A 26,075-nucleotide genomic window follows, 5' to 3' on the forward strand; every position below is an offset into this window, starting at 1 on the left:
AGTAAAGAGAAATACAAAGCAAATCATCTGTGTGCCGGGCGGGAGCATGTGTCTTGTTGGAGTGCCTCAGTGAATAACTATTGCAGTGGAAACCTTGAAGAACTGACAGATTTCTAGAAACCCAGTTTAGGGAGGGTCTATTTTAGTTAGACACAACATGCGATGTTAGGACAATATTTAAATGCACAGAACCAAGTTTATCCTTGGCGTCACTTTATGAATAATACTAAGGAACACAGAAGCTCTGAGCACAGCAAGCTGCACAGGCACTGGAGAGACATTTTTCTTCACCTAATGGAGATGAGTATCTTAATTAAAAATCGCATTGCCAATTCACTGTGATACAAAACTATGAGCTAAACTTGTCAGTCAAATGCTATTCCATAAAAGAATAACTCATTCTCATTTGAACTCCTGTGTAAGTTAGGGAAGAAAATTAAGAGGGCTAAAAATCCTTGCATTAAAAGAAAAGGCATAAACAATTAACTCCACAGTATTTATTTGACTACATCTTGTTTAAACATCAGGGATATTTCACATCCTGGACATGGGGCTGATCATTGCTGTTATTTAAAGGGCAGTGAAGGAAAAGAATGCAGACAAATCCAATATTCTGAGGCACACAGATGATATTTTACATTCAGGTGTCTTCAGATTCCAAAAATTGATCATCACATACTAATGCAAAACAAGTGGCGAAGATATTGAGGGGTGGGAGTGGAGACAAGGGAAGAAATGACTGGCTTTGTTTTTGCCAGGACCTTCGCAGCACAGGCCAGAGGAAAGAAGACATGACGAGCTACGCAAAGTACATTTCAGCAATTCTTTGTGTGCCTCAGAATCATCCTCGGTGCTCTCACGCGGCCCCCACCTACATGATCACTAAACAGCGCTCTGAACCAAGTGCAGAGGCTGTCTGAGTCTGGCAGACGTGAATTTGTGTCAATAGGGAGGATGCACTTTTTTTTTTTTTTTTTTTTAAACTCGGAAGACAACACACAGACCTTCGAAGTTGGAAGCTCACTCAGTTTGCGTTAGTTTTAAGGAAGTTTAACTCTCATCTGATGAAGGATTTTGCTCTGTTTTTGAATGAGGCATTTACAATCTCACTTTAAAAATAAATTAAAGATCCCTCAGTCTGATTGGCACAGCTTGACAGCCTTGCCTAATTGTCTTGTTTTGGACTGAAATGTTATTATGGAAAAAGTGCTTGGAAGGCCAAAGAACATGTTCCTCAGTATGATGATGTGTATTTTATTCAATTTATTTATAGCATAAATGTTTCTCTCTTGAAGTGGTGTGTGGGTTTTGAAATGCAATAATATGCCTGGTATTCAGGTGTATTTTGCCTGTGTTCAATTTAATCTGATCTTTAGGGCTGCTAAGATGTGTAACTCCCATTTGAAGTCAATGGGTCTCAGCATATCTTAGATTCATTCATATCTCGAGCGCTGCACTTATAAAACCTTTCTTTAAGATGGGGCCTCAAGGTGTTTCTTTATGTAACTGGGTGGATGGGCAACCTTTAAAAAACAAGGTTACTTACCGGTAACTGCTGTTCTTCGAGATGTATTGCTCATGTCCGTTCCACTATAGGTGTGTGCACGCCTCCGTGCACGGATACCCGGAACTTTTTTCCCCTTAGCAGATCCCGTAGGGCCGGCTCCGGCGCCCCCTGGAGCCCTGTGCACATGCCGCAGTATATGAGGCGCTGCCAGCCCTACGCCCCCCAGTCCCTTCTTTCTGCCAATTCCAGCAGTGGGGACGGGGGGTGGACTGTGGAATGGACATGAGCAACACATCTCAAAGAACAACAGTTACTGGTAAGTAACCTTGTTTTCTTCTTCGAGTGCTTGCTCAGGTCCATTCCACTATAGGTGACTAACAAGCAATACCTTTGGAGGAGTTACTGGTGAGCTGCCCTCAGCACCGCTCTGCCGAATCCCGCGTCCTCTCTCACCTGCTGGACGATGGCATAGTGGGACGTGAAGGTATGCACCGACGACCAGGTGGCAGCTTTGCAGATGTCCTGCAGGGGCACTCTCTCCAGGAAGGCTGTAGATGAGGCTTGAGTTCTGATTGAGTGCGCTGTGATGGTTTCCAGAAGCGGCACCTTCGCCTACTCGTAGCAGAACTTGATGCATGATGTAATCCATGAGGAGATGCGCTGGGTGGAGACAGGTGAGCCTTTCATCTGGTCGGCCACTGCAACGAAGAGCTGTATGGGCTTGTACGCTCGATGTAGAAGGCCGTGGCTCGTCTCATGTCCAGCGAATGCCATCTCCTCTCCTCCTCCAAACCCTGAGGTTTGGGAAAAAACATGGGGAGAAAAATATCTTGGTTATAATGAAATTGGGAAACCACCTTGGGTAGGAAGGCCGGATGCGGCCTCAGCTGGACCTTGTCCTTATAGAATACTGTATAAGGGGGCTCCAAGGTCAAGGCCCTAATTTCGGAGACCCTCCTAGCCGAGGTAATGGCCACCAGGAAGGCTACCTTCCATAAAAGCAGGAACAGAGGGCATGAAGCCATGGGTTCGAAGGGGGGGCCCACATGAGTCTTGAGAGAACCAGGTTAAGATCCCAGGGAGGCACCGGGTCACGGACCTGAGGATAAAGCCTCTCCACCCCCTTGAGGAACCCGATCGACATGGGATGGGAGAACAGCAATCTCCCCTCTAGCAGCTGATGGAAGGCCGAAATGGCCGCCAGGTGAACCTTCAATGAGGCCAGCGCCAGACCCTGGGGCTTTAGCTGGAGCAGGTACTCCAAGATCTCCTATATAGGTGAGAGACTGGGCGGAATGCCCCGGAACTCCACCCAACAGGTAACCCGCCTCCACTTAGCCCGATACATGACCTGTGTGGAAGGTTTCCTGCTGCTGAGCAGCACTTGCTGGACCTGCACCGAGCAGGCTCTCTCTCCTTGCATCAGCCACAGAGCCTCCAGGCCATGAGGTGCAGAGAGTCCAGGTCCGGGTGCAACAGGCGACCGTGGTCCTGGGTAGAAGGCCGTGCCGCCTCGGGAGCTCCAAGGGTGGGGCAATCGAAAGGTCCAGCAGCATGCTGAACCAGTGCTGTCTCGGCCAGGCTGGAGTGATGAGTATAACGTTCGCCCTGTCCCTCTTTATTTTCAGCAGGACCCTGGGTAGGAGCAGAATGGGCGAGAACGCATTCATGAGGGCCCCCGTCCAGTCCATGAGGAACGCATTGGAAATCGACCCAGTCTCGCAACCCCCGAGTGAGCAGAACCTCGGACACTTTGTGTTCCAGGCCGATGCGAACAGGTCCAGTTGGGGAACGCCCCACTTCCAGAAGATCATAGCCACCACCTCTGGGTGCAACGACCAGTCGTGGTGGGGTAGAAACGACCTTCTGAGGCGAGCCGCCTTGTCGTTCCTCACTCTCAGGAGGTGAGAGGCAGTCAAGTGGAAATCATGCCTCACGGCAAAGTCCCACAGGCAGATGGCTTCCTTGCAGAGGACCAAGGAGTGAGCTCCCCCCTGCCTGTTTATGTAAAACATGGCTGTGGTGTTGTCCGTCAGCACCTGCACCACTCTGCCTGTCAGGAATCAGAGGAACACCTTGTATGCTAGGCGAATGGCCCTCAGTTCCTTCACGTTGATGTGAGCCTTCGGTGACCAAGGTCGGCACCGCTCCGAACCCCTCAGTGCCGAGCTGGACTCCGGCAACCGGGTTCCGCGTTGTGGAATGCCAGTCCTCTGATTAGGGTCCTCTGATGGTGACCGGGTTCTGCGCCGCCTCGGTGAGGGAGAACTCCTCAGTGCCGGGTCCTCAGACAGCAACCGGGTTGTGCGCCATCTAGGTATGGGTGAACTCCTTAGTGCCGGGGAGCTGGAGCGGGAACTGTCCAAGCGCCACCTGGCAGACCTCGACCGGTGCTGCCTCCTGGCATGCGCTGCCTGCGGTGCCGGGGATCAACGTCGGCGCTGAGAGGGAGACTCCACGTCCTGTGCCAGAGCAAGTCAGCTCGATGACGCTGACCTGGAGCGACTGCTGGGAGTGGCTCTGCTCTACCCTCGGGGACCGTCCAGCGGGAGATCTTCCTCCCCATACTGTGGATCTCCACCACCATTCAGGGGGACCCAATGTGGGTTTCCCCTATGACACTGGCCCCTTCTCCCTCGGTGGAGGGGGGTGGCGGAGGTGGCGTAGGCAATGCCAACAAGACTCTTACCGCCAGAAAGCCTCCCGTGTTGACAGCGTCGGCAGGGGCACTCTCCCACTCCCAGGAATTGGGGGATGCTCCCGGCCCGGAGATGCAGGCACCGGAGAAGACTCGATGGGCCTGGTCCAGTGCATCTCCGTACTCGACCCTGCCCATACTGACGGTGCAGGGGAGTGTCCGTGCTCCCTACACTGCTTCTTCCTCTTCGGTGCCGGTGATGTTGCGTGGTGCTGAGTCGAGGCCGGTGCACTCTGTACCGAGATCACGCTCAGTGCCGAGATGGAGCGGGACAGCTCGGATGCTGGACGGAGCGCTGCCTCCATAAGCAGGGCTTTTAACCGGATCTCTCGGTCCTTCTGAGTCCTCGATTTAAAAGCCCTGCAGATCTTACATTTCTCTTTTTTGTGCTCTTCCCCCAACCACTTCAGGAAGCGGTCATGGAGGTCACTGAGCGGGAAGGCCTTCCCGCAGGAAGCACACAGCTTGAATCCCAGAAACTGGGGCATAGCCTGGCTGCTCGAAGTCCCCGCAGGGACTTGCCTTATCTCTAACTACTCTAAACAACACTCAACAACTACTTAACTAACTAAAACTAACTTAGAATAACAAACAAGTCCAAACAAGGGGAATAGTACTTGTTGAGAGCAAGGCTAGTTCCAGCAACCGTCACAGGCGGAAAGAAGGAACTGAGGGGGCGTAGGGCCGGCAGCGCCTCATATACCGTGGCATGTGTGCGGGGTTCCAGGGGGTGCTGGAGTCGGCCCTATGGGATCTGCTAAGGGGAAAAAAGTTCCGGGTAATCGTGCACGGAGGCATGCACTCACCTATAGTGGAATGGACATGAGCAAGCACTTGAAGAACACCACATCACTTTCATTTTGTGACCACTGCAGCATGATGTGTGCATTCCTACAGCCGACACCATTTTTTTTAGATTACTGGGTAAATTGCAGCAGTCACAGCGTTTAGCAAGAAGCATCTCTGACCTAGGCACTGAGAGTCTGAGACGGATATATATGGCCTAATTGCAATGATTCTCCATTGCAGAAAATTGCTTTATTGAGTCATAGCTGAGACTTTACAATGTCATCGACTGTGAGATTTGACGGCTATCTTGCTATGAGTTACTGTGGCAACCAAAATGGCAGCAAAAGCAGATGCCAAGTAAACTAAAACACATAAGCGTTCAGCAAAGATAGGTAAAGCTGTTCTTTTATTGTGAAGTCTTGTGAAAACTATAGTAACTGTTCCCATTTTGTCCATACAACTTCATAGAATCGTAAAGTTGGAAGGGACTTCAGGAGGTCATCTAGTCCAACCCGCTGCTCAAAGCAGGACTAGCCTCAGTTAAATAATCCCAGCCAGGGTTTTTCAAGCCGCAGTTGAAAAACCTCTAAAGATGGAGATTCCACCACCTCCCTAGGTAACCCATTCCAGTGCTTCACCACCCTCCTAGTGAAAAACATTTTCCTAATGTCCAACCTAGACCTCCCCCACTGCAACTTGAGACCATTTCTCCTTGTTCTGTCATCTACCACCACTGAGAACAGCCTAGCTCCATCCTTCCTGGAACCCCCCTTCAGATAGTTAAAGGCTGCTATCAAATCCCTCCTCATTCTTCTCCTCTGCAGACTAAACAAGCTTAGTTCCCTCAGCCTCTCCTCATAAGTCTTGTGCTCCAGACCCCTAATCATTTTTGTTGCCCTCCGCTGGACTCTTTCCAACTTCTCCACATCCTTTTTGTAGTGAGGGGCCCAAAACTGGCCACAATACTCCAAATGCAGCCTCACCAATGCCGAATAGAGGGGAATAATCACTTCCGACGATCTGCTGGCAATGCTCCTACTAATGCAGCCCAGTATGCTATTAGCCTTCTTGACAACCAGGGCACACTGCTGACTCATATCCAGCTTCTTATCCACTGTTACCCTCAGGTCCTTTTCTGCAGAACTGCTGCCTAGTTCGTCGGTCCCCAGTCTATAGCTGTGCATGGGATTCTTCCTTCCTAAGTGCAGGACTTCATTTTGTACAGCATCTTTTTGACATCACGCATGAGAAAACAGCTTTCTAGGGTCACATGCAATGACATGGTTGAGCAAAACAACCCCCCCCACCCCCCCAATAAAGTTAAACTGACAGAAAAGATATTTTCTTCAGCTGGGATTTGAAGAGGGGTGGCAACAGTGAAGAGATAGTTCGCTCCAAATGACAGGAGCCACCGCAAAGAGAATACTAAATACTCTAATACTAAAGAGAAGGAGGTCGCCCCTTGGTCCAAGTGGTTAGCCAATATTTGGCGCCTTGCTGGGCTGTTCCCGTTAGGAAGAGAAATTGATCGTGTGAGTCAGGCATTTCCTCAGCGCAATTGTATTTACTCACAAAGAATGTGCACAAAGTCCTGCTTCCCTGAACACTGAAGGAGCTAACAACAGCAGGCAGTTTCCTTGCTCATGGTTTCCGAGGCTGCCTTTGCAGCCCGTCCTGTGCCCCGAAGAGCTCTGTCTCTGCTCTCTCTCAGGACCATGCTCACAAATGCTGCTCTGGCTTTCTGCCTGTGACCCCAGTACACTGCAATCAATCAATGTCCCAGCATTTGCCATCAGTCCCAGGAAAATCCCTCTCAGGCCTTGTCTACATTAGAAAAATAAGTTGACCTAACATAGGTTGACTTACAGCCACTGCAATAATTACTGTGGTGGCTGATGTCCACTCTACCTTCCTTGGGTCAGTGGAGTGTGTCCTTACCAGGAGCACTTCCATCAACCTAAGGGGGGGCAGTGTGGGGAGCTGAGTGACCGGTCTCTCAGCTCCTGCCAGGAGCCCCACAGGCTCCCAGTGGGCTGCCCCCACCAATCCCCATTCCTCACTAGAAGCCAGCCCTGGGGCTTCTCCGCATTCCCACCAAGAGCTGGGGAAAACCACCCAGAGCTTCCCCCCTCCCATTCCCTGGGGGAAGCCACTCGGGGCTTCTCGCCCCTGGGAAGTGGGGTCCAGCTGCCCTGATTTCTTGTCCCCCCGGGAGCCACAGCAGCCCCAGCACCCAGTGGGGAGCTGGTGGAGAAGCAACCCAGGGCTTCTCCCTGTTCTCTGCTGGGAGCCGAGGGAAGCCACCCGGGGCTTCTCCGTTCCCTGCAGTCCTCCGGGAAGTAGGCAGCTGTGGCAATTTCATGGGGCAGTCATGAAACTGAAAAGGTGGAGAAACACCTGGGCTTCTCACCCTGCTACCAGCCAGAAGCGGAGACCAGCTGCTCAGCTCTCAGGGGGGCTCTCATGTCAATTTCACCGGTGAAATTGACAAGAACAACAGCCCCACAGCTGATGTAAGGGGGACGCAGTCTATATTGACACACTGCATCGCCCTAAGCCGACATGAGCCCTACACCTCTTCTCAAGGTGATTTTATTGTGTTGAAAAAACAGGGCAGTTTTGTCAGCGGTGGGGGGGAGGGGAGGAAAGGAGATTGCAGTGTGTACGCCAGCACTGTTTTGTCGATAAAAGCGGAGCTTGGTCAACAGAACAGTCTAGTGTAGACCAGGTCTTATTCTCCCTTCCCATTTGGTCTAGTGTCTTGGATGATGGCTTCTACTGTTTCTTCCATTTATTCATTACTTCTTCCATTTAACCCGAATGAAAGGTGGCTAGTACAAGGTCTGTGATTGCCAACATGTCAAAGACTTGCTTACTTGCAGCCATAAACCCCTTCTAACATAACAGGACACAGAGGGACAGTGCTAGAGAAGTAGACTGAGGGTATGTCTCCATTGCAATCATCGGGTCTGATTGCAGCTTGAGTTAATCTTAATGGAGCTAGCTCGAGTCCTGGTAGCAACAAAGCTGCAGCAGCGTGCGCTTCAGTGCAGGCAGGAACCCTGGGTAATTATTTGCCGGGCTAGCCTGCGGTGAAGAATGCACTGCCACAGTGTCACTGCTTCAGTACCCGAGCAAGCTAGATTAATGCTAGCTCACATATCTACGTGTGCTGCAACCGCACCCTGTGACTGCAAGATCCACAGACCCTGAGGGGGCAGAGGCACGGTGGGTGATGAAGTGTGGAGCGAGGTCACCGAAGGCTCCCATCTCCTGCACTTGTCCTGCTGCTATGAAAAGGCGTCCGAGATATAAAATGCACTATGATGCTATAAAACACCTATGTAAGCCTTATGAATTCAGCCAATATTTTCTGAAACGACAGCATTTGAGTATCAACACCTAATGGATTAAATCTGTTGTTTCCTCCGTTTTTTACTTTTATCATGTATACAGTGCCCTATGTATAATATGTCATTTGTTTAAAAGGGTGTCAGAGTAAAAACAGTATGAAAACAAAAAAATCTGTATTTACCAAATAGTTACATTATTATTTAGTCTCAATAGTAACTGGGTTAATACATCTTCAGGTTTTCTTCCATTTGCTTGCTCTTAGCACCAATAGCTGATACTATCCCCTCCACTTTTTCATGTGTAATGAAAACTGCAGTGATATACAGAAATCTTAAAGTCATTTTGAAAAACTTGAAGAATGTCAAAAAGAAAACAAGTTCTCATTTGATCGCTAACCTATGACATTTAAATTCTCTAGGATTCAAGGGGCTTTTGCAGAATCTGTTTTATGTCTTGCTTCTAACTCATTTGAACACTAAAAGCTCATGATTCTTATTGAATGGGCAGCAGCTTACCATCTCAGTAGAATTACCAGACTGAAGGAGGAAAAAAATACTGAATGATTGAAGGCCTTCAAATTTGACTTGCTACGTTGAAAAGCTAAAGCTGTTACTCCTAGATCTTAAAATCAATATCAATGTGTGTTTGACTTCCAGTCATCAGACACTGCATTTTATCCAGCTGCAAGAATGGTGTATATAACTGGCTTCTGACTACGAGGTGCAAGTCTTCTTCCTAGTGCAATATGGAAAAATTGAACAGGAGACTTCCACCAACCTAAACACAGAAATGTTCACATTTTATTTTAAACAAATATTACATATAAAACCCCACAAATTCTAAAGTTAGGAGCACTTTATGGCCACATCCTGGGATAGAGCTCTTCTGCAGAGTATAGGTCAGGGGGAGGTGCCTATGCATCTACACAAAGGTGGCTTAAACCCCTCCTCTGTACACCCACTGTTCCCAGTACAGCTTCAATAGATCAATAGGCTGGATCTCCTGTACTAAATAAGATTGCTGGAGCGCAACAGCTGGAAATGGCCACCAGGGGTTGAAACTGCAGCCCAAAGATTACTATGGTGATGGGGCATCTTTTCCCCCCACCCCTTTTCTTCTGGCCATAGTTTCTTTTCCTTGCTACCTTGACAGGAGGAAGATAAAGTGACAAAAAAGCCCCTACTTTGGATCTACACTACCATGAGATCATCCTTACACTTTGCCGATTCTCCCTGGGCTAACTAACTGGCTTTAGGGTCCAATATCACGAGTGGTGCGGCACACAATGGCCACGCGACACCATAGAATCTGGCCCTATATCTAGAAAATAATCAGAAGATAATAATGACTATTTATATCTACTATACACACTATGTATAAAAGCTTATTTGCATCCAGGGTCCCGGGGATGCTGCATCATTTTCACAAAGAACACTTTGTAAAGGAATGTTTGGGACAAAACACTCACTTTTTGCAAGTGCACTTTTAGTATGTTGGCAAATTTCTCCATACAGGAGAAACTAATGTCTTTTGACAAGAAAACAGTGGGAAGGCCATTTTGTTTTAGCTCTTCTTGAATGCAAAGGCTGACAATTTGACATTTGTAGGCTGATCTAAGGGCTTCTGTTTTTTGGGCAAACTGGAGTCTTCCCTTGATTTTTCTTCCAGTCTCTCTTTCCCCTCATTCTTTGCATCTGCTGGGCGCTTCCGCTTTTTTGCTTCAGCTGAATTACTAGCTGCTCCTCCTTTGGCTTTCTCTGTCCAGACCTTAAAAAAGCAGGTACGTTAGAGACTAAAACCAAAGCATAATATGATGAATTCTACCATATAATCACAGAAAGAAAATGTCTGCAGAATAAGACAACACTGGAATAGTAACTACACTGACCATCACTAAGACTTGAGAGACAGAATCATTGGGAAGGTTGGAAATTACTTCCTATGTCCTGCTTGTGTTACTGCGGGACTCTTCTTTACATCAATATCTTATCTAGTCTTGTTGTGAACCCTAGTGGTGGTATTTTAATGATCACTCTTGAGAAATTATTCAATGGTCCTCTGTTCTAAATGTAAAAATGTTTTCCTAACATACAACTTCATATTTTTTACTATTTTTAAGTGTTGTGCTATTAACTCCTGGTTTTACAACTTTTAACCAACTTAAATAATTCCTTCCCTTCTTTTGTAATTGCTTCACTGAGATGCTTTGATATAGATACAGTAATCCTATACTTATGGGATAGTCAAGAAGGATATACAGAGAGGATAATTGAATTATATCCCCCCCCCCCCCCCATTTAGTCTCTTTCTTTCTTTCTATTCTCCTAATACTCTTGTCTCTCTCCCCCTCTCCTGAGAACATTTAGCTCCGCCCCCCCTCCTCCCTCCCCCCCCCCCCCAAAAAAAAAAGTGAATATGAATAGCTAAATATACAAACACAATTCATGTCAAGGTTGTTTTTAAGTAATTTTGACAACAAAAGGAAATGTTAGTGATACAACAATGTAATTATAATGTCAATGTAAATGACCCAAAATATGAATACATAAAATCTCCCACCATCCCCCAAAATGTATTATGTTTCTCTCTATTTAGCATGATGGATATTTAATGCCCCAGGCTTTACAGCACAGTTATAGTTGAGTTCTCTAGCATATACATTTTAAAAGCCAGGTTTTATTCAGGCCTTGGTCCATTTGTTTTCGCAGGTGAAATTTGGACAGCTAATCACTAATATTTGCACCAAGGTTTCACTACAGTAGGCTTTGTGAAGAACTATTATCTCCTGGCTCTTACATGCTGCACCTTATTTAGACATACCATTATGATATTTGCTATAGCTTCAGACTGTAAGAGCTTGTCTAATTTGCTGCTCATGACCACATCTACATTTTTCTCAGTATTTGTACTTTTTGCTAGTCTCTACATCCTCTCCAAATCTGATTTCATATCTGCAATTTGCCATTGTCAACATTATCCATCCTCTAACTCATTATGAAAATAAACAATTTATAAAGATCTGGCTGATAATTAAAGCATACATTCTGGGTTTTGGCCTGGTAAAATATTTTGAGTCCAGATGGAGAGTAACAGCATTTAAGGACATTTCAAAACTGGAATTTCCACAGGATTCAACAGTAAAAGAGAAACAATTCTTGAAAAATATAATGAAACAGGGCTTTCTTACCATCCTTTCATCAGATGACAGCTCTCTAAATTGATTCATGCCTTCTTTTATTATGTCTGCTTCCTCCAAGTCAGGATTATTTGACAAAATACTCTCTCTCTTTTCTTCTAGCCACAGTTGGAACCCTGTCTTTGGTCTAAAATTGTCACAAAAATAATTCCCAGTGTACAAAGCCTATAGAACAACTTTACAAAAATAGTATTTGCAACAAGAAGTGATTGAGCGTTCTTTATTGCCACACAGTTCCTGTCTAGAAAAGCAACTCAATATACTCAGCAGTTTCCATTCTCTTTTCAGCACACTCCACCAGCACACTGCAGCAACAGGACAAATCTGCATGTTTTTAAAACAGAATGCTTGACTTAAAAATGTCCACAAGGTTCACTGCTATAAAGTTCTCTTTTCAAATTGGACACTTCTATGCAAGTCTCCTATGACACTGGAATCTCTTGTGAAGATTTTAGACGTCTGGGGATGATTCCAATTTAAATATTTCCAGTACTTCAATCTAGCATAGCAGCATGGCATAATCTATTGTTCAATAATCAATATCAGATGCATAACTAATACTGATGCAGACATGATGACTGAGGGCCTAAAACTTACATTACACATTGTACATGACTTTATCAGTCACCTAGGAATGAACCTATCTCAGAGTGACACAATCTGCTGTGAATGGATTTTCTGTAACTATTGGGAGATGTGCAACATTCTATGCTTTCACTGTATTTTCCTTACAATCCCAAGACTTGTGTTATGCAGAGACAGGTTTGACATAACGTAAATAGCAGCCAACTAAGATCCTGGAAGTGACTTCAGAACTGTGAAAATGTATTAATGAACGCTCTTATCATGGTTTTATACTGCTTTGTCTCATTCCAATGACATCAGAAATCGTTCCCACAAATTTAACGTATAAGGACTACCACTAGAGGCGAGGCAGCTCAGTTTTCATTCTCGATTAGCTACTGAGACTCAGAAGATGAATCTAATAGAAGTGTTGACACACCACTTTTATAGCTTGTGTTCCAAAATGTTCAAACCAAACTTTTAAAAAATGCCACTCTTCTAGGATACATCAACATTGAAAGCCCAGGGCATGAATGGCAGCTCATGTAGATATACCTGCACTAGCTTTAACATAGCTAGCTTGCTAAAAACAGAAATGAGGACATCACAGCACAGGTTTCAGTGCAGGCTGCCCCAGCCACCTGACTCTGCTGGATATGTACTCACTTGTGCAGCATCCTCACCTCTATTTTTAGCAAAGTAGCTAGAGTACAGCTAATGGGGGTACATCTCCGTAAGTTACCATTCACACCCCCGGCTGCTATGCAGACATTCTTAAGACTAGCCAGATCTAAAGAATTAAAGAATATTAATGTACAGAGGAGAAAAATGAAATAGCGACAATTAATGAGCCTGATATTAGAAATGCAGACAGTTCTGAAATTGTCAAGTGTATATATCAAAATTAAAATTAAGTGTTATGTGAGAAATAAAATCCCTTGTATTCACTCACCTTTTGTTTTCAATATTTTCAGTGGCAGCAGCTTGGATTTCAGGCAATACATTTTCAGCTTTTTCTTCTCTTTCTTCAACTGTTTTCTCAGCAGTGAGGGATGCACGGGGCTGGAAAAAAGTGGCTGCTAATGCCTATAAAATTGATAAAGATTTAGAAAAATCCATTGATGATATTTACACATTGTGAATACGTCTACATCTGACAATACAAACCCCATCACCCCAAGGAAAAGCATTTTTACAGAGGGTTTCTGTTAAATTGATGGTTTAAAATCTTGTTAATTATCAATATTCTATTATTAAATAAGAATAACTACTGAAGGCACTTCAAAGGTATGCTTTCTACAGCTTGAGAAAAAAAAATCTCATGTTGCTTTTTAGGCTGCACATGGCATAGTTCTACTCATTTCTGTGCTCTGCTTGGACAGAGTTTACCTTCTGGGTTGTTTCATTCCATCAACAGTGTTTCCTATACTCCATAAGAGCAGATAAAATTCAACTTTGACTCTGCTCACTGAACTGAGTGTAAAGACTGGAAATATTACCTGCTTGGACTTCAGCTTGGGGACCAGAGGCTTTATAACTGGAGACTTCTGTTTGTTTATAACCCGGCTGTTAGGTGTTGGGGTGTTCTTGGAGAACTTGCTCATATTATCTAGAATGTTAGCTGAGTGAGCTGTTGGGTCTTTTTGGTTAGCCAGTACCTAAAGTAACAAACAATTGGGAGCATTTTATTTTCAGTCACAAAAGGGAGTCTGCTTTTCCACAGAATTTCTGTCATATGAAAATCTTAACTTTAGAAATAATGTGTCTGTGCAATGTTTTAAAAAAACCCAAACCACTATCAGATGAACTGCAAAATTCTTACCTTGAAGGGATTGACCCGTCCTTGGCTGCTAGATGTAATTACAGCTTTTGTTACAGGAAAGAGAAAAAAAAACAACACATGAAAATCTGTAAAGCATTGTGTGTATTTAATAAAATGAAAAATGTTCTATATAATCTTATTTCCTTGAAAATTTCCTAGAAAAAATAAAAGTATTCCAGCCTGTTAAATCAAAAAGGGAGGTAATTTACTGGAACTGATGGTTCTTCAAGATGTGTGGTTCCTAGCTGGATTCCAGACGTGGGTGCGCATGCACACCATGCGCTGGAACGGTTCAGAGTAGCATCCATCGACCTGCGTGCACACCATGCGTTGTCCACATAGTATGTCTAAGGTCTTAATGTAGCTGCACGAGTCGACGCCCCTTCAATTTCCTCTTACTAACAGGCATCGACCCCATAGCAGAGAGGACGGGGATAGGGTTGGAATCCAGATAGGGACCACACATCTCGAAGAACTATCAGTTATAGTAAGTAACCTCCCTTTCTTCTTCGAGTGCTGGTCCCTATGTGGATTCCAGATGTGGGTAGCGTAGCAAGCAGTGATCAGTGTGGAGGTGGACACTAGGGCTCAGCGGATGCAAAAGTCTGTGGGATTGCACGGCCTACTGGTGCATCACAGTTGACAATGGGTTGGCTATGGCGTAATGTGCAATGAAAGTGTGAATAGAGGCCCACGTTGCAGCCCTGCAAATATCTTGCCATGGGACATCGGCAAGGAAGTCAGACATAGAGGCCTATGCTCACGTGGAGTGAGCTTTGATGCTTGGTTGTGGTGGGACTTGGCAAAGGGAGTAACACTCCGTGATACATCAGAAGATCCACTTAGAGATGCGTTAGGAAGAGGGCGCGCAGCCTTAGCAGTGCTCTGCTTTCGTGAGAAGAGTCTTGGTGAGACCTGAAAGGGGCGGGTACGATGGAGATAAAAAGCTAGCGCACAACGGAAATGCGGTACTTGGAGGAGGTCCCTCTCTGGGTCCACCTTTATGCCCATGACTGTGCTTCTTGTGCGCGCAGTCGGCTTTCATCAATGCTGTCGGTTCCGCTGGTGTCGTCGCTGGAGACGCAGTAATTGTCGGTGCAGCTGGGCGTTCCGGCGGGTCCATCGGTTCCACCGCAGTGTGCGCACACAGTCACATTGCCTCTTCCATAAGGTGTTTCTTACGCCTAAATTCTCTCACCTCGTGGGTTCTCAAAGGAAAGGAGCAGCAGGTAGAGCACAATGCAATGATGTGGGTCTCACCAAGGCAATAGAGACAGTGTTGGTTCTCATCACTCACTGAGAACGATCGCAGGCACGTGGCGCAGTTGTTGAATCCAACTTTTTGGGGAATAATCCCCCGAACAGGGTGTACTGTCCCAGGGAGGGGAGAACTTGGAAAACTATTAGTTACCTAATACTCTAACTAAAATACAACTACAAAATGTTAAAACTATTTTATTAACAAAGATTTTGTGGGGGTTTTTGCCACATAGCTTGTCTAAAGAAGACGACGAACATTCCAACTCTGGCCATGCAGCGGTACAAGGAAACTGAGGGGGGCGTCGACCCGCGCAGCCACAAAAGACCTCGGCTGTACTACGTGGACGACATGAAGTGTGGATGCAGGTCGATGGACACTACTCTGAACAGTTCCGGCCCCGGCACATATACGCACCCATGTCTGGAATTCACATAGGGACCAGCACTCGAAGAAGAACTGAAAGTTCTGCACTAACTTTTACCAGGATGTCAGAAAAGAGGAGAGGCACACAGGTAGATATTGACAACAAAAGAGAGACAGACCTCACAACAACTGCAATAAATTGGAATAAAATGAGATTTGCTCACCAGATTTAGGCGTAGACACTTCTGATGATCCTATGGTTTTGCAGAATGGATTTTGTCCTTCAGGAAAAAAAAGATGCATTTTAAACTCATAAAAAGTGCAAATATTACAACAGCACAACTCATTTTAAAAAATCTTAAGGAACTCACATGCATCTTTCATCATTACTTTACACTGTAGTATTTGTATAAGTGCTTTAACTGCCACATTTAATTCACTGTATCCCTACCTGGACTTATCTTTTCTAAGAAGGAAAGTGAAGTATATAAACTTTGCTAAGCTAAGCTTTACTTAGCCACTTTGATGGATAAACCCCACACAGACTTCATCTTTTGGAGTGGTAAAAGCAACAGCATTTATTTAAAAGAATTTCTAGCACTTAAAGTGTTACCATAATATAGAAAAGAGCATACTAAGAAAAAACAAACAATTTATAATTGCATGTTCCTCAAAGCAAGTTTCAGTGTTCGGACGCTCTTCACACACACGTCGCTCAAATATCATGGTAAGCATGTGCTAGACTGTAGTTCAGTGATTATTTCCCCTCCAAGGCTTCCATCTTAGAGTCCAAAACATTTAGATTACTAAATATGTATTAACTCACAGAAGGCGGGAAATGGAAACAGCAGGAGGTGCAGGCTAGAAAGTCTGCCTGCAGGCAACAGTGAAAATATGGCAGAGCATCACAGGCTCCCTAAAACCTTTTTCCTCCAGGTGCCCCAGAAATTGGGCATTGGCAGCCCGGGAGAGGGCACGGCCAGGGTATGCGTCACTCTGTTAATTCACCCATGTCAGAGTTGAATTGAAACCAAGGAAACAGTTCCATCAGGTGAGCAAGAATGCAGTAGGTGCTGTTAAAAATGAAACCAGGAAAAAAAATGTAATGATGCTCTAAACAGTTAAGTGGGAAGTTCAAACCAGACAGAACATGCCTAGTGGTTAGTGTCCTAACTGGAGTCAAGAATCCTGGTTTCTTTCCATGGACTTCGGATCAGGCCCTATGTGTCTGTCCTGCTGTGTCACTTAACATCTATGCCTCACTTTCTCTGTAAGACAGAGATCATACTTGCCTACCTCACATTGGTGCCATGAAGATTAATGCTTTGACAACATTAAGCATTATATAAACTGTGGAATTATCATCCAATCCATTGTATAAGTTATGACAGGAATTCCACAATGAAAATTAATTCCTATTCAATCTGAAAAACAAAGGTCTATGTAAACTTCTCAACCTGCCCCAAAAGTGTATCTTACTAAGTTTTTGCATTTCTTCCACTTCCTCAACTGCATCGGCTTCCTTGATGTCTTCCATATCTTGTTCATGCAGAAGGTTTCTGACCTGAGGCTGGCTCCACTCTGTGGCAGAGTTGCTATAACTAAGTGGAAATAATTAATAGTAATGGGCTATGCATGAAATTCCATCTCATCCAAAAGGGAAAGGGGACACATATTAATGGAAAAGAATAAAGTGAGACCAAATTACATTTCTGTATTAATTTTACAAAACAAAACCAGTCTAGGGTTTTTTGGGGGGATTATGTTGTTGATTAATCTGTGATATGACAGTCAAAACAAATCAAAGATTTAATAAATTAAATATCATTAACCACTTCAGTGCCACCAAAATACAAAATATGTTCACCACCACCACAATACTCATATGGCACTCACAGGGATCACATGTGCCTGTGTGTTCTCTTGAAGTTCACAACATTGAATTAAAACAGCCTGCACCAGCCTCCAATGTACTCAGAACTCAAAGACAGATCACACGATTTTACCTTACTCCCCAAGACGGGCAAGAGTGGGGTGGGTTCTGAATAAGAAGCAGTTTGCAACCGTTTTTGGAGGAAGTATTAAGGAGAAAGGTGCTAACTAATGAGGAGACGGATAAAACATTTGAGATCTCCTGCTAGATAGTCTTCACAATTTGCAAAAATATAAATAGGCCAAGTTTTCAAGACTAATCATTTAAATATGCACACATGCCAATTATGTGCACAAACTACTCATTTGGATACATAGCCAAGTAGCTGGATGTATATATTTTCAAACTGCAATTTAGGCAGCAAGCTTTGAAAATCTAATCTGGTATTTTATTGAAATCCCATTAAACTGCCAAGTACATTTTCTGTATTTCTCCCTCAATCTTTGCTGATTATTAAGATGTGTGTGTATGTAAACAGAAGCTCTCTTTTTTTCCAACCAGACTCTTGCAGCAAGGACTGAATCTGGCAATAAGAATAATCTAGTTTTTGTGACATAATCCAACCTTCGAAGAGACTAAAGACTCCAATATTAGCCTGCAGTTTCCATTCATGAACCAGGAAAGTGGAATAAACTATTTGGAAGGGAGCTATCATCCTGTTTGCAGCCACATATTCAAATGTAAACCTGCAGACACTTTTATGTATGGGCCTTGAACTTGGTGCAAAATTAAACTTCTTTCTATCAAAACAAGCTTCCTAACTTTATGCATTTACTATGATACCAGTTGGTGAAAAGCTGTAAAAGCTTTTCTGTCATTGGGTGAATGACACTGTCTAATACCAGCTGTAATCCTCTATCTACTCCTAAGGGACAAGTGCTGTGAGGAAGATCCACATTGGCTGTAAATCTTAACTAAGGGCTATTCCGCCACATTCTTGCACTGAAATAACTAACTTGGTTTTAAGTCACAATTTTTGGTATTTTGGTGCAAGTCTGCATTTGGACACTAATGACAAAAGGTTCGCATTAAAACTGATCTAGTTATTTCAGGATGTTTGTGCACAGACCCAGCCTCAAGTCCAGTACTGCGCCAATTCAGCCTACGATCTCAAGAAGTCGATCTGAGTTCCTTTAGCCTCATGCATCACCAACAATAGTTTGCAATCAGAACTTAGTTCTATTTAATTCTAAATAGGTTCAAATACCTCTCTCATTATTGTGGTATCTGAGCGACTTAGTTAAAAATTCTTCCAATAACACATAAGCAGGAAACGAACCAACCCGCTCTCTCTAGCTGTGTTGGCTCTCCAGAGCTAACTTATTCAAACGAATCCCCAGAGGGAGTACAGCTATTGAACAACATGGTGTTACTTTTATATAGACCATTTTTAGAGTAGAATCACACTGGGATAAGAGCCAATTGTCACACACTAATAAATTATAGCATTGGACAATAAAATTGTACTGACTGCACCCTAATTTTGAATATATCAGTATTAATAAACCCTGCAGGTTCTTTATCATGTAGAAATTTTTTTTACCCAGCATTCAGATGGTTTCGGAAATCCTCCTCCTCCTCCTCTTCTTCTTCTTCTTCCTTCGGTGCTGCCAACTCTGTCGCTTTCTCTACAGCCATCTCACTAAGCCGCTGGGCTAATATTAGTTTTCGAGAGCGAGATGCATACTTGATAGCTAAATTGACAGCATTTTGGGTCATGAAGTCAGCAAGTTCCATACAACGAAATTCACGTTCCAGTTTACAAGAAAGCTAACAAAAGAAAAATAACAATTTAGTTACACAGTCCACAGGCATGCTTCCTAGAATAACCCAAATGCAATCATTAATAGTAGTAATGGCACTAACCACCACCAACTTAATATCACATAAGGGGCACGTCTTATCCAGACATCCGTATATACACACCTTATTTGCTCCTAGTCATTTGAAAGACAGTGACTTTTCTTAGCACACACAGGGTTCTCTCTTAGCCAACACAGATCTATTGGCCAATAATATTTGTGTATATATATATATATATATATATAAAAATAAAGCCTGGAAATCCAAAATAGTTTTTAATAGGGAGCATGCCTGAGTGTGCAAGCCCAAAGGCTTTCATTTAAAAAAAAAAATGCTGGAAATTTAGTAATCATGAAAGTGAAAGTTTAACAACACTGCCTTGAGCAACACAGGATAGATCTAATCCTGCTCTCCTGACTCTCTTGATTAGCATACTGATTTCAGTGGGATTACTTGCTTAAGAGAAATTAGCAGATTTTGCACAATGTAGGCAGGAACCATGCAAATTTTTCACACTGCACTGCCAACACAACTCAATTCTGACCCTGCAACACCTCTGGTATGCTGGTGCTAGACTTCTTATGCAGAGACTGCCAAAACCACCGAAGGGTATAGCGAAAAAAGTAGTTCCTTCTGTATGATACCTTTTCCACAACTGAGAAGCAATAGTGAGGCTAAAATAAATACACAGAGCTAGGTGGATAACTGTACACATGGAAGAAAATGACAAAGTAGCTATCCATAATTAAAACGAAAATCTGCATCAAATATCATCTACTGAAAACAAATGCTCAACAATAAGCTTTAATTTCTTTTGTATTTAAATTTTACTTACAGCGAACAATTTCATTAAAAGCTCCTGCTGTTCTTTTGCTGCCTCATTTTTAGCATTTTCATCATATTCATATCCATTTTTTGATAAATAATCCAAGTGGTTGTGAAACACAACTGAACGCCAAAATTGTTCCTGAAAAAGAGAGAGGGGGAAGAAAAGCATACTTGAAGGCCAGAGAAAAAAAGGTACTTAGTACTTTCCACCAATTTGTATCAAATTGTTCTCTAATGTTCCTTTTCACTTCCTACTGGGGCAAGTAACAGATATTTGTCCTTAAGCCTCTACCTGCAAAAGAGAAATATACCATGCTAAGAACTTTGTGGCATGCTTGTAAAAGACCTCTCGCCCACACACAAAAGTGCTCCAAAAATAGGGCTGCCAATTTTGGTTGGATGTATTCCTGGAGGTTTTCATCACATGACATAATCTTTAATTAAAGATTAATCTTTAATTCCTGGAGACTCCAGAACAATCCTGGAGGGCTGGCAACCCGCATTCCAAATAGCTTATATGCACGACAAATGCGATTTGTATAGTGGTCTAATCGGAACTATCTGAGCCTGCACCCGTTTAGTGCCAGAGTGGACAATGCTAAATGTTTCAAAATAAAACAGTTCAAACAGTCCTACTATTACTGTTTTACAGTGCACTGGCAGCTTTTCAAAATCCCCTAGAATCCACTGCTTCCGAGAGCTGTAATAGAAACTGTAGGCTAGATTACCAGAAGGCATTGCAAAGTGAAATGATTTAGAACAGCACTAGCATGGATACTGGCCAAAACTGCAGCGCTTTGCAACACAAATAAACTAGCATGCGCAAACAGAACCATTTGTGTTTAAACTAGTCCATGCTCATTGGATCAACTGGGAACCATTCAGTTCTCTAGTGTAGATACTAATTAAAATACAAGCTCCCTCCAGCCAAATTAACACTTCATGAAGTCCTTCTTCCACTACTTGATAAGGACAATGAGACACACATTCAATCAGTACTGTTGAAAAACACAGGAAAACACTGAACAGTTCACAAAAGAATCAAGGTATTTATTGCTGAAGCTTCTTTTGTATACTTAGATCGGTGAGAGCATGGATTCCAAAACACCTGAAATTGCCTCTAAGATGGAGGTTAAAACTCCATGCCAATTTACATCATGTGCACCCCAACTGACACCCAGAGAATTAAATGAGGTTTAAATCAAAGCAGAATTTGGAGCAAAGTACAGCTCTTTTGCAGAGATACTGAAGAATACTCTGCATTTATTTCTAGTCTCTATTTTAAGAGACAAATTAAACCTGAAGACCAAAATATTCAGAATGACTAATAATTTTGGATGCTTAATGAGATGCTTCAAAGGAGCCTGCTTTTCAAAAGTTGGGTGTTCAGCACTGCCTGAAAATCAGACACTTATAAAGGGTTTCAAGTTGGGCCCCAAACACTAAGGCAGCCAAAAATGTTAATCATTTTTGAAAACCAGACAGACTAGATTTTGTTGGTCAAAGGGAGATAGAATCAATGCAAGATTACTCAACAACAAAAAATTTGTATGAACTACCGAACCTGAACAAACTTCACGCCTGGATCTCTTCCCACAGATTCCATGCTGCCTCTTTGTAGTATGGTTCCCAAATTGCTTATTGGGGTTAAATATTTTACAATAAATTTAGTGAAAGATGCCAGATTGACAGGCCTGGTGACTGAAGACCTCTATTTATGGACAGAACAGGCTGCAGAAGTGGTAGCTTCGCTATACTACCCCGCCAGTGTGCCTCAAACCTTGACCTTGGAGCAAAACACTAGTTCAGTGACCTCTTGTATTCAATAGTTTGCCTCTTTTGTGCTCACTGTAGTGGGGGTTTTAATGACGTGAATCCCTATTCATTAGGAACAATTAAGGTTACCAACAAATTGGTATGATATTAAATCTACATACCTCCATCTGTCCTTTTTCTGTTGTAATTTGACAGTAAGGAAGTTTAAAGGATAAAATTGCTACAGCAGGACGTGGCAGTGTAGGAGGAAACTGAGCTCCTTTACAAGGAATGCACCTGTCCAAGGGAAAAAAGACACACAAAAACCACTCAAAATCTACAAAAACAACAGCACACCTAACTGAAAGCCAGGTCTCCCAAGAATATAGAAGGAACAAGATATTTTAACAGGGTTTGTTATTTACAAAAATAGTATATCCTAACTGTTAAATCAGTATTATAGTGATGGGATTAAATGTATTTTTACATCTGTACAACTGGTGAAACTAATAAAAGCTTATGAAAAGACCGGAGCATATACTCTACGATGTCAGCCACACCAGAGTTCCATTCTCTTGCTCACTTGAGCCTTTACATACGGCAAACAATAAAAAAAAAATTGTAGCGAATATTTAACACACGATTTAGCATATTCTAGAAACTGTAAATCCAAATTTATCCAAACCATGAGCCACAGAAAATCTTAAGATCAATGCAAAATTTGAGCTGGCTTCCCTATTTGTTTAATTTTTGGCTTGGGAATGGAATGTGTGATAGAAGAAGATGTACACACACAGAAACACTCTCTCTCTCTCTAGAAAAACCATCCTCTAGCAAGTTCAGCTTTTTGACATATTGGATCACAGCTACAGTCCTGAATTCAGTGACTCCAGCATTACTGTGGCATTATATTGGCATTTAAGCCAGTACACTCTTGCAGAGTTCAGCTAAGTAAAACGTCAGTTTGGGGAAGATGATCTGTAGAGCTGCATCACTGCAGCATTAACAACATTTCTGCTTAAGAGTTTAAGATAGTTTCAAACACTGGATAAAAAATAAAGAAAGTATTACTGGTCTGACTACGTATGTTAATTACCACAAACGGTTTGATAAATGAAACAACAGACCATGACCCTTCCCCTGCTTTCTTATCTTTAGCAGTTCTAGTGGCTTTGAATAAAATGTTCTTTGTAATTCACAGAGGAGCACCCTTTTTCTCAGAGAAGCAAGAGGAAAAAACTCATGATGACTCTGACTCAGTCATCCAACTGGTCTGATACACATTTGTAACGAATTTCCTGAAGACCAGTGTTATTTAAAGATCTGGAAGAGGAAGTGGATAGTGAATTTAAGTTCGCCAATAACACAAAATACTTTCACTTAATAAAAAACTACAGAGGCGTGTAAGAAGCTCCACTTTGAATGACATTTTTTCTAAATTTATCTGCCACCAGTCTGTAGGGTAGCATACCATTGATAAAAAAATAATCTAAATTTGATGAGTTCTGAACTGGTGGGAAACTCTCTGAAAAAGGATGTAGGAGGATTCATAGATAATTGAATAAAGAGGCTTACCTAGTGTGGATCAGTAATGAAACAGATAGGATGTTTTGGGTGCATTAAAAAAAGGGATAGAAAAATATAAATGACTAAAACAATGTAATTGTCATATATTGTTCTATAAAATTATAGTTCAACTCTCAGCTCCTCACAGTCATAGGGTAAATACTACTACAAACGTAAACTGCTATGACAGGATCCGCCCAGGGGTCCACTCATGGGTATGCCATTGCAGGATCTAGCCATTACTGAGGAGATGCGAGGGGGATACAAAGCGATCAAGGAGTTAAAAAAGCCATGTAGGACTGGACCAAATGAAATTGGGAGCTTATGATGCTGTTTTAGGAATCCCACCATCAGAAGAAAGCTTTAAAATGTATTTGCTTTAGAAAAATTGTAATTTTAGCAAGGTTTGCAATTCAGTTCCAAGAGGTCATGAATTTATGATGCATGATAAAATGTTAGCCAAGTCAGAAATGTAAAATTAGTCACTCCACATATTAGAAATTTCTTAATCAAATTGTTACCGACAATTTTATTCAAGGTCAACTTAGTAATTAAATGACTATTTTGAACATTACATATATAATTGGGTCACTTTCTGAGCATATTTACTAGGTATTTAGCCTTTAAAAATCATGTAAGTAAAAGTTTCTTCTCAGTTTCTATTATTATAAAGGGGAAAATATCATGTGTGCCATGACCAAGACGAACACACAAGTAATTCTCTTCGCAATAGCCCACCTCAGCTGTTGGGGGTTTTCATGGATGCCAACTACCCAGTAATGGTCAGACTTTCCTTTGCAGTATTCTCTTGTGTCACATACTGGAATCCAGGTATTCCCAAATCCTCTGTTCAACATCTTCACAATTCCCTTAGAATCCACAAAGCATGGGGTACCTATTTGTAATAAACACAAGCATTGTTCTGACAGCCAGCATGACTAAGGATTTGTGGGCGGATGCTGCCAGGCAGCAGTAGATGGTTAGGACACCTAAATATTAAGTAATGTCCTCCCAGCCTCAAAGTACAAACTGTTTGGGAAAAGCTACTCTTCTCTTAGAAAGCTGCACCACCTGCTGGCCAATTATTCAAACTGCAATTTAAACGTGGAGCTACGTAAGAGATGGTAATTCCTGAAAGATTTGAATTTGACAGAAAATAAGATGTTTTAAGGGAAACCCCAACTTTGAGAATAAGCCCCTTTTCCTACCTTCTCACTACCCAGCCAAAATTGGAGACTGGATGAAGGTTAGATGGTGGAGGCTCAGTGCACAGAAGAAAGAGGTAATACAATATGCAGAAGAGATGTTAGGGCCAGATGGTATTTATCTACATTTAGTCAGTAAGGCATGCAAGCCAGGAATCCTGCTAGAACCAGTTTTTTTTTTTTTTTAGCACTCAGGTAGCATTAATAGCCAAGAGGGGGTCTACTCATTTGTGTATAACTAGCAGACTGGAACCATTCTTTTTGGATGCAGAACTACCCCGTTATCTGGACTCTGTCAGCTCAAGATGCAATTATTATTGCACACAAAGATGCCATTGAAGTCCACTCACATTTCTGCTAGTGCAGAATGCAATTCCTGAATCTTAGTGGCGCTTCTCACAGGAAGAATGACACCTTAGTCCACAGTGTGCACGGGTTTCTAATCTGTGTCCATGTGCAAGTCAAGGTGTTGGCTGCAACCTATAAAATAACTCTATATTTTTGTTCCTGGCTATTGCAGAGAACACTTCTCTTCACACTATCCCGCAGCAGCTGAGGTCAGCTGAAGAACCTGACTTAAAAGCCCCCACATTTGAAAGGGGAGAGGTTGGTGGCATAGTGTTTTCAGCCATGAGCCCTCAGTTCTAGAATTCACTCCACACATGGATCTGACAGAGGAGACTTTGTTGACCTTCACAGAATGCTTCAGGGCTTATCTATTTTTCTCACAGGCTTTTCCTTAAGTGAACATTTGGGACTGATCTCAAGTTTTTTCTATTTTGGTAGAATGGCAGAGATGTACTTTTTTGGGGAGAGGCAGGAGGGAAGTTGATTAGCTCAAGGTTTTTTGGTAACATTTTAATGTTTATTTTTAATATTATAAATGCACTAAGAGTTCCAATTAACACATTTTAAATCAGAAAAAGATGGATGGATCTTAAGTCTTAAAGTCAAGAGACTTTAAAAACAAATTGGAGTTACAGGAACATCTTATTTTTTAAAAATTACATGAACTCTTCTGCAAAATTCTCCATGTAAAAAAGAGCCAAGATTTCTCACTGGAACTCCGATCCCATAGCTGTATCATCTTACCTTCTGCTGAAAATCCTACCCACATCAGGTAGGATTTCCTTGTAAGAGGAAGAGGGTCTCCATGCAAAACCTGTCTCTTCTTTTTTCCTAACTCTATTAGCTGTACTCCAAGGCACTGGTCCCCATCAAAAGCGGTACCTAGTAAGAAAAGAAGGTCGAGCCCAATGATTGTGCTGCATAACAATGTAATGTTATACTTGGTTTGACAGAATCTGATGTTAAAATGCATCTTCCTCTCTCTGAGTTAATTTTAAATACAAGTTTTTAACTGAACACTTATCCGAGCAATTCTAATTCAGGTCTATGCCAAATAATTGAGAGCCCAATTCTGATCTCAGA

At 42.8% G+C, this 26,075-nt stretch overlaps 1 protein-coding gene across 1 annotated transcript in view; it reads right to left on the reverse strand.

The window, feature by feature from the left end:
• Positions 1-9,128: 9,128 nt before the first annotated feature.
• WDHD1 (WD repeat and HMG-box DNA binding protein 1) overlaps positions 9,129-26,075 on the reverse strand; it is a 45,827-nt gene continuing 28,880 nt past the window's right edge. The window contains exons 14-25 of the mRNA XM_067554808.1: positions 25,737-25,874; positions 24,178-24,334; positions 22,056-22,170; positions 20,126-20,257; positions 19,031-19,257; positions 17,034-17,155; positions 15,779-15,835; positions 13,931-13,974; positions 13,608-13,766; positions 13,061-13,194; positions 11,536-11,671; positions 9,129-10,115 (exon numbers count right to left, since the gene is read on the reverse strand). Of these exons, the coding sequence (XP_067410909.1) occupies positions 9,912-10,115; positions 11,536-11,671; positions 13,061-13,194; positions 13,608-13,766; positions 13,931-13,974; positions 15,779-15,835; positions 17,034-17,155; positions 19,031-19,257; positions 20,126-20,257; positions 22,056-22,170; positions 24,178-24,334; positions 25,737-25,874 (1,625 nt within the window). The 3' untranslated portion in view covers positions 9,129-9,911. The remainder of the gene's footprint in view (positions 10,116-11,535; positions 11,672-13,060; positions 13,195-13,607; positions 13,767-13,930; positions 13,975-15,778; positions 15,836-17,033; positions 17,156-19,030; positions 19,258-20,125; positions 20,258-22,055; positions 22,171-24,177; positions 24,335-25,736; positions 25,875-26,075) is intronic.

This window comes from Emydura macquarii, unplaced genomic scaffold (assembly GCF_026122565.2).
Source record: "Emydura macquarii macquarii isolate MOO-44397 ecotype Brisbane River unplaced genomic scaffold, CSIRO-AGI_Emac_v2 contig_1551, whole genome shotgun sequence".
Taxonomy (NCBI): Eukaryota; Metazoa; Chordata; order Testudines; family Chelidae; genus Emydura; species Emydura macquarii.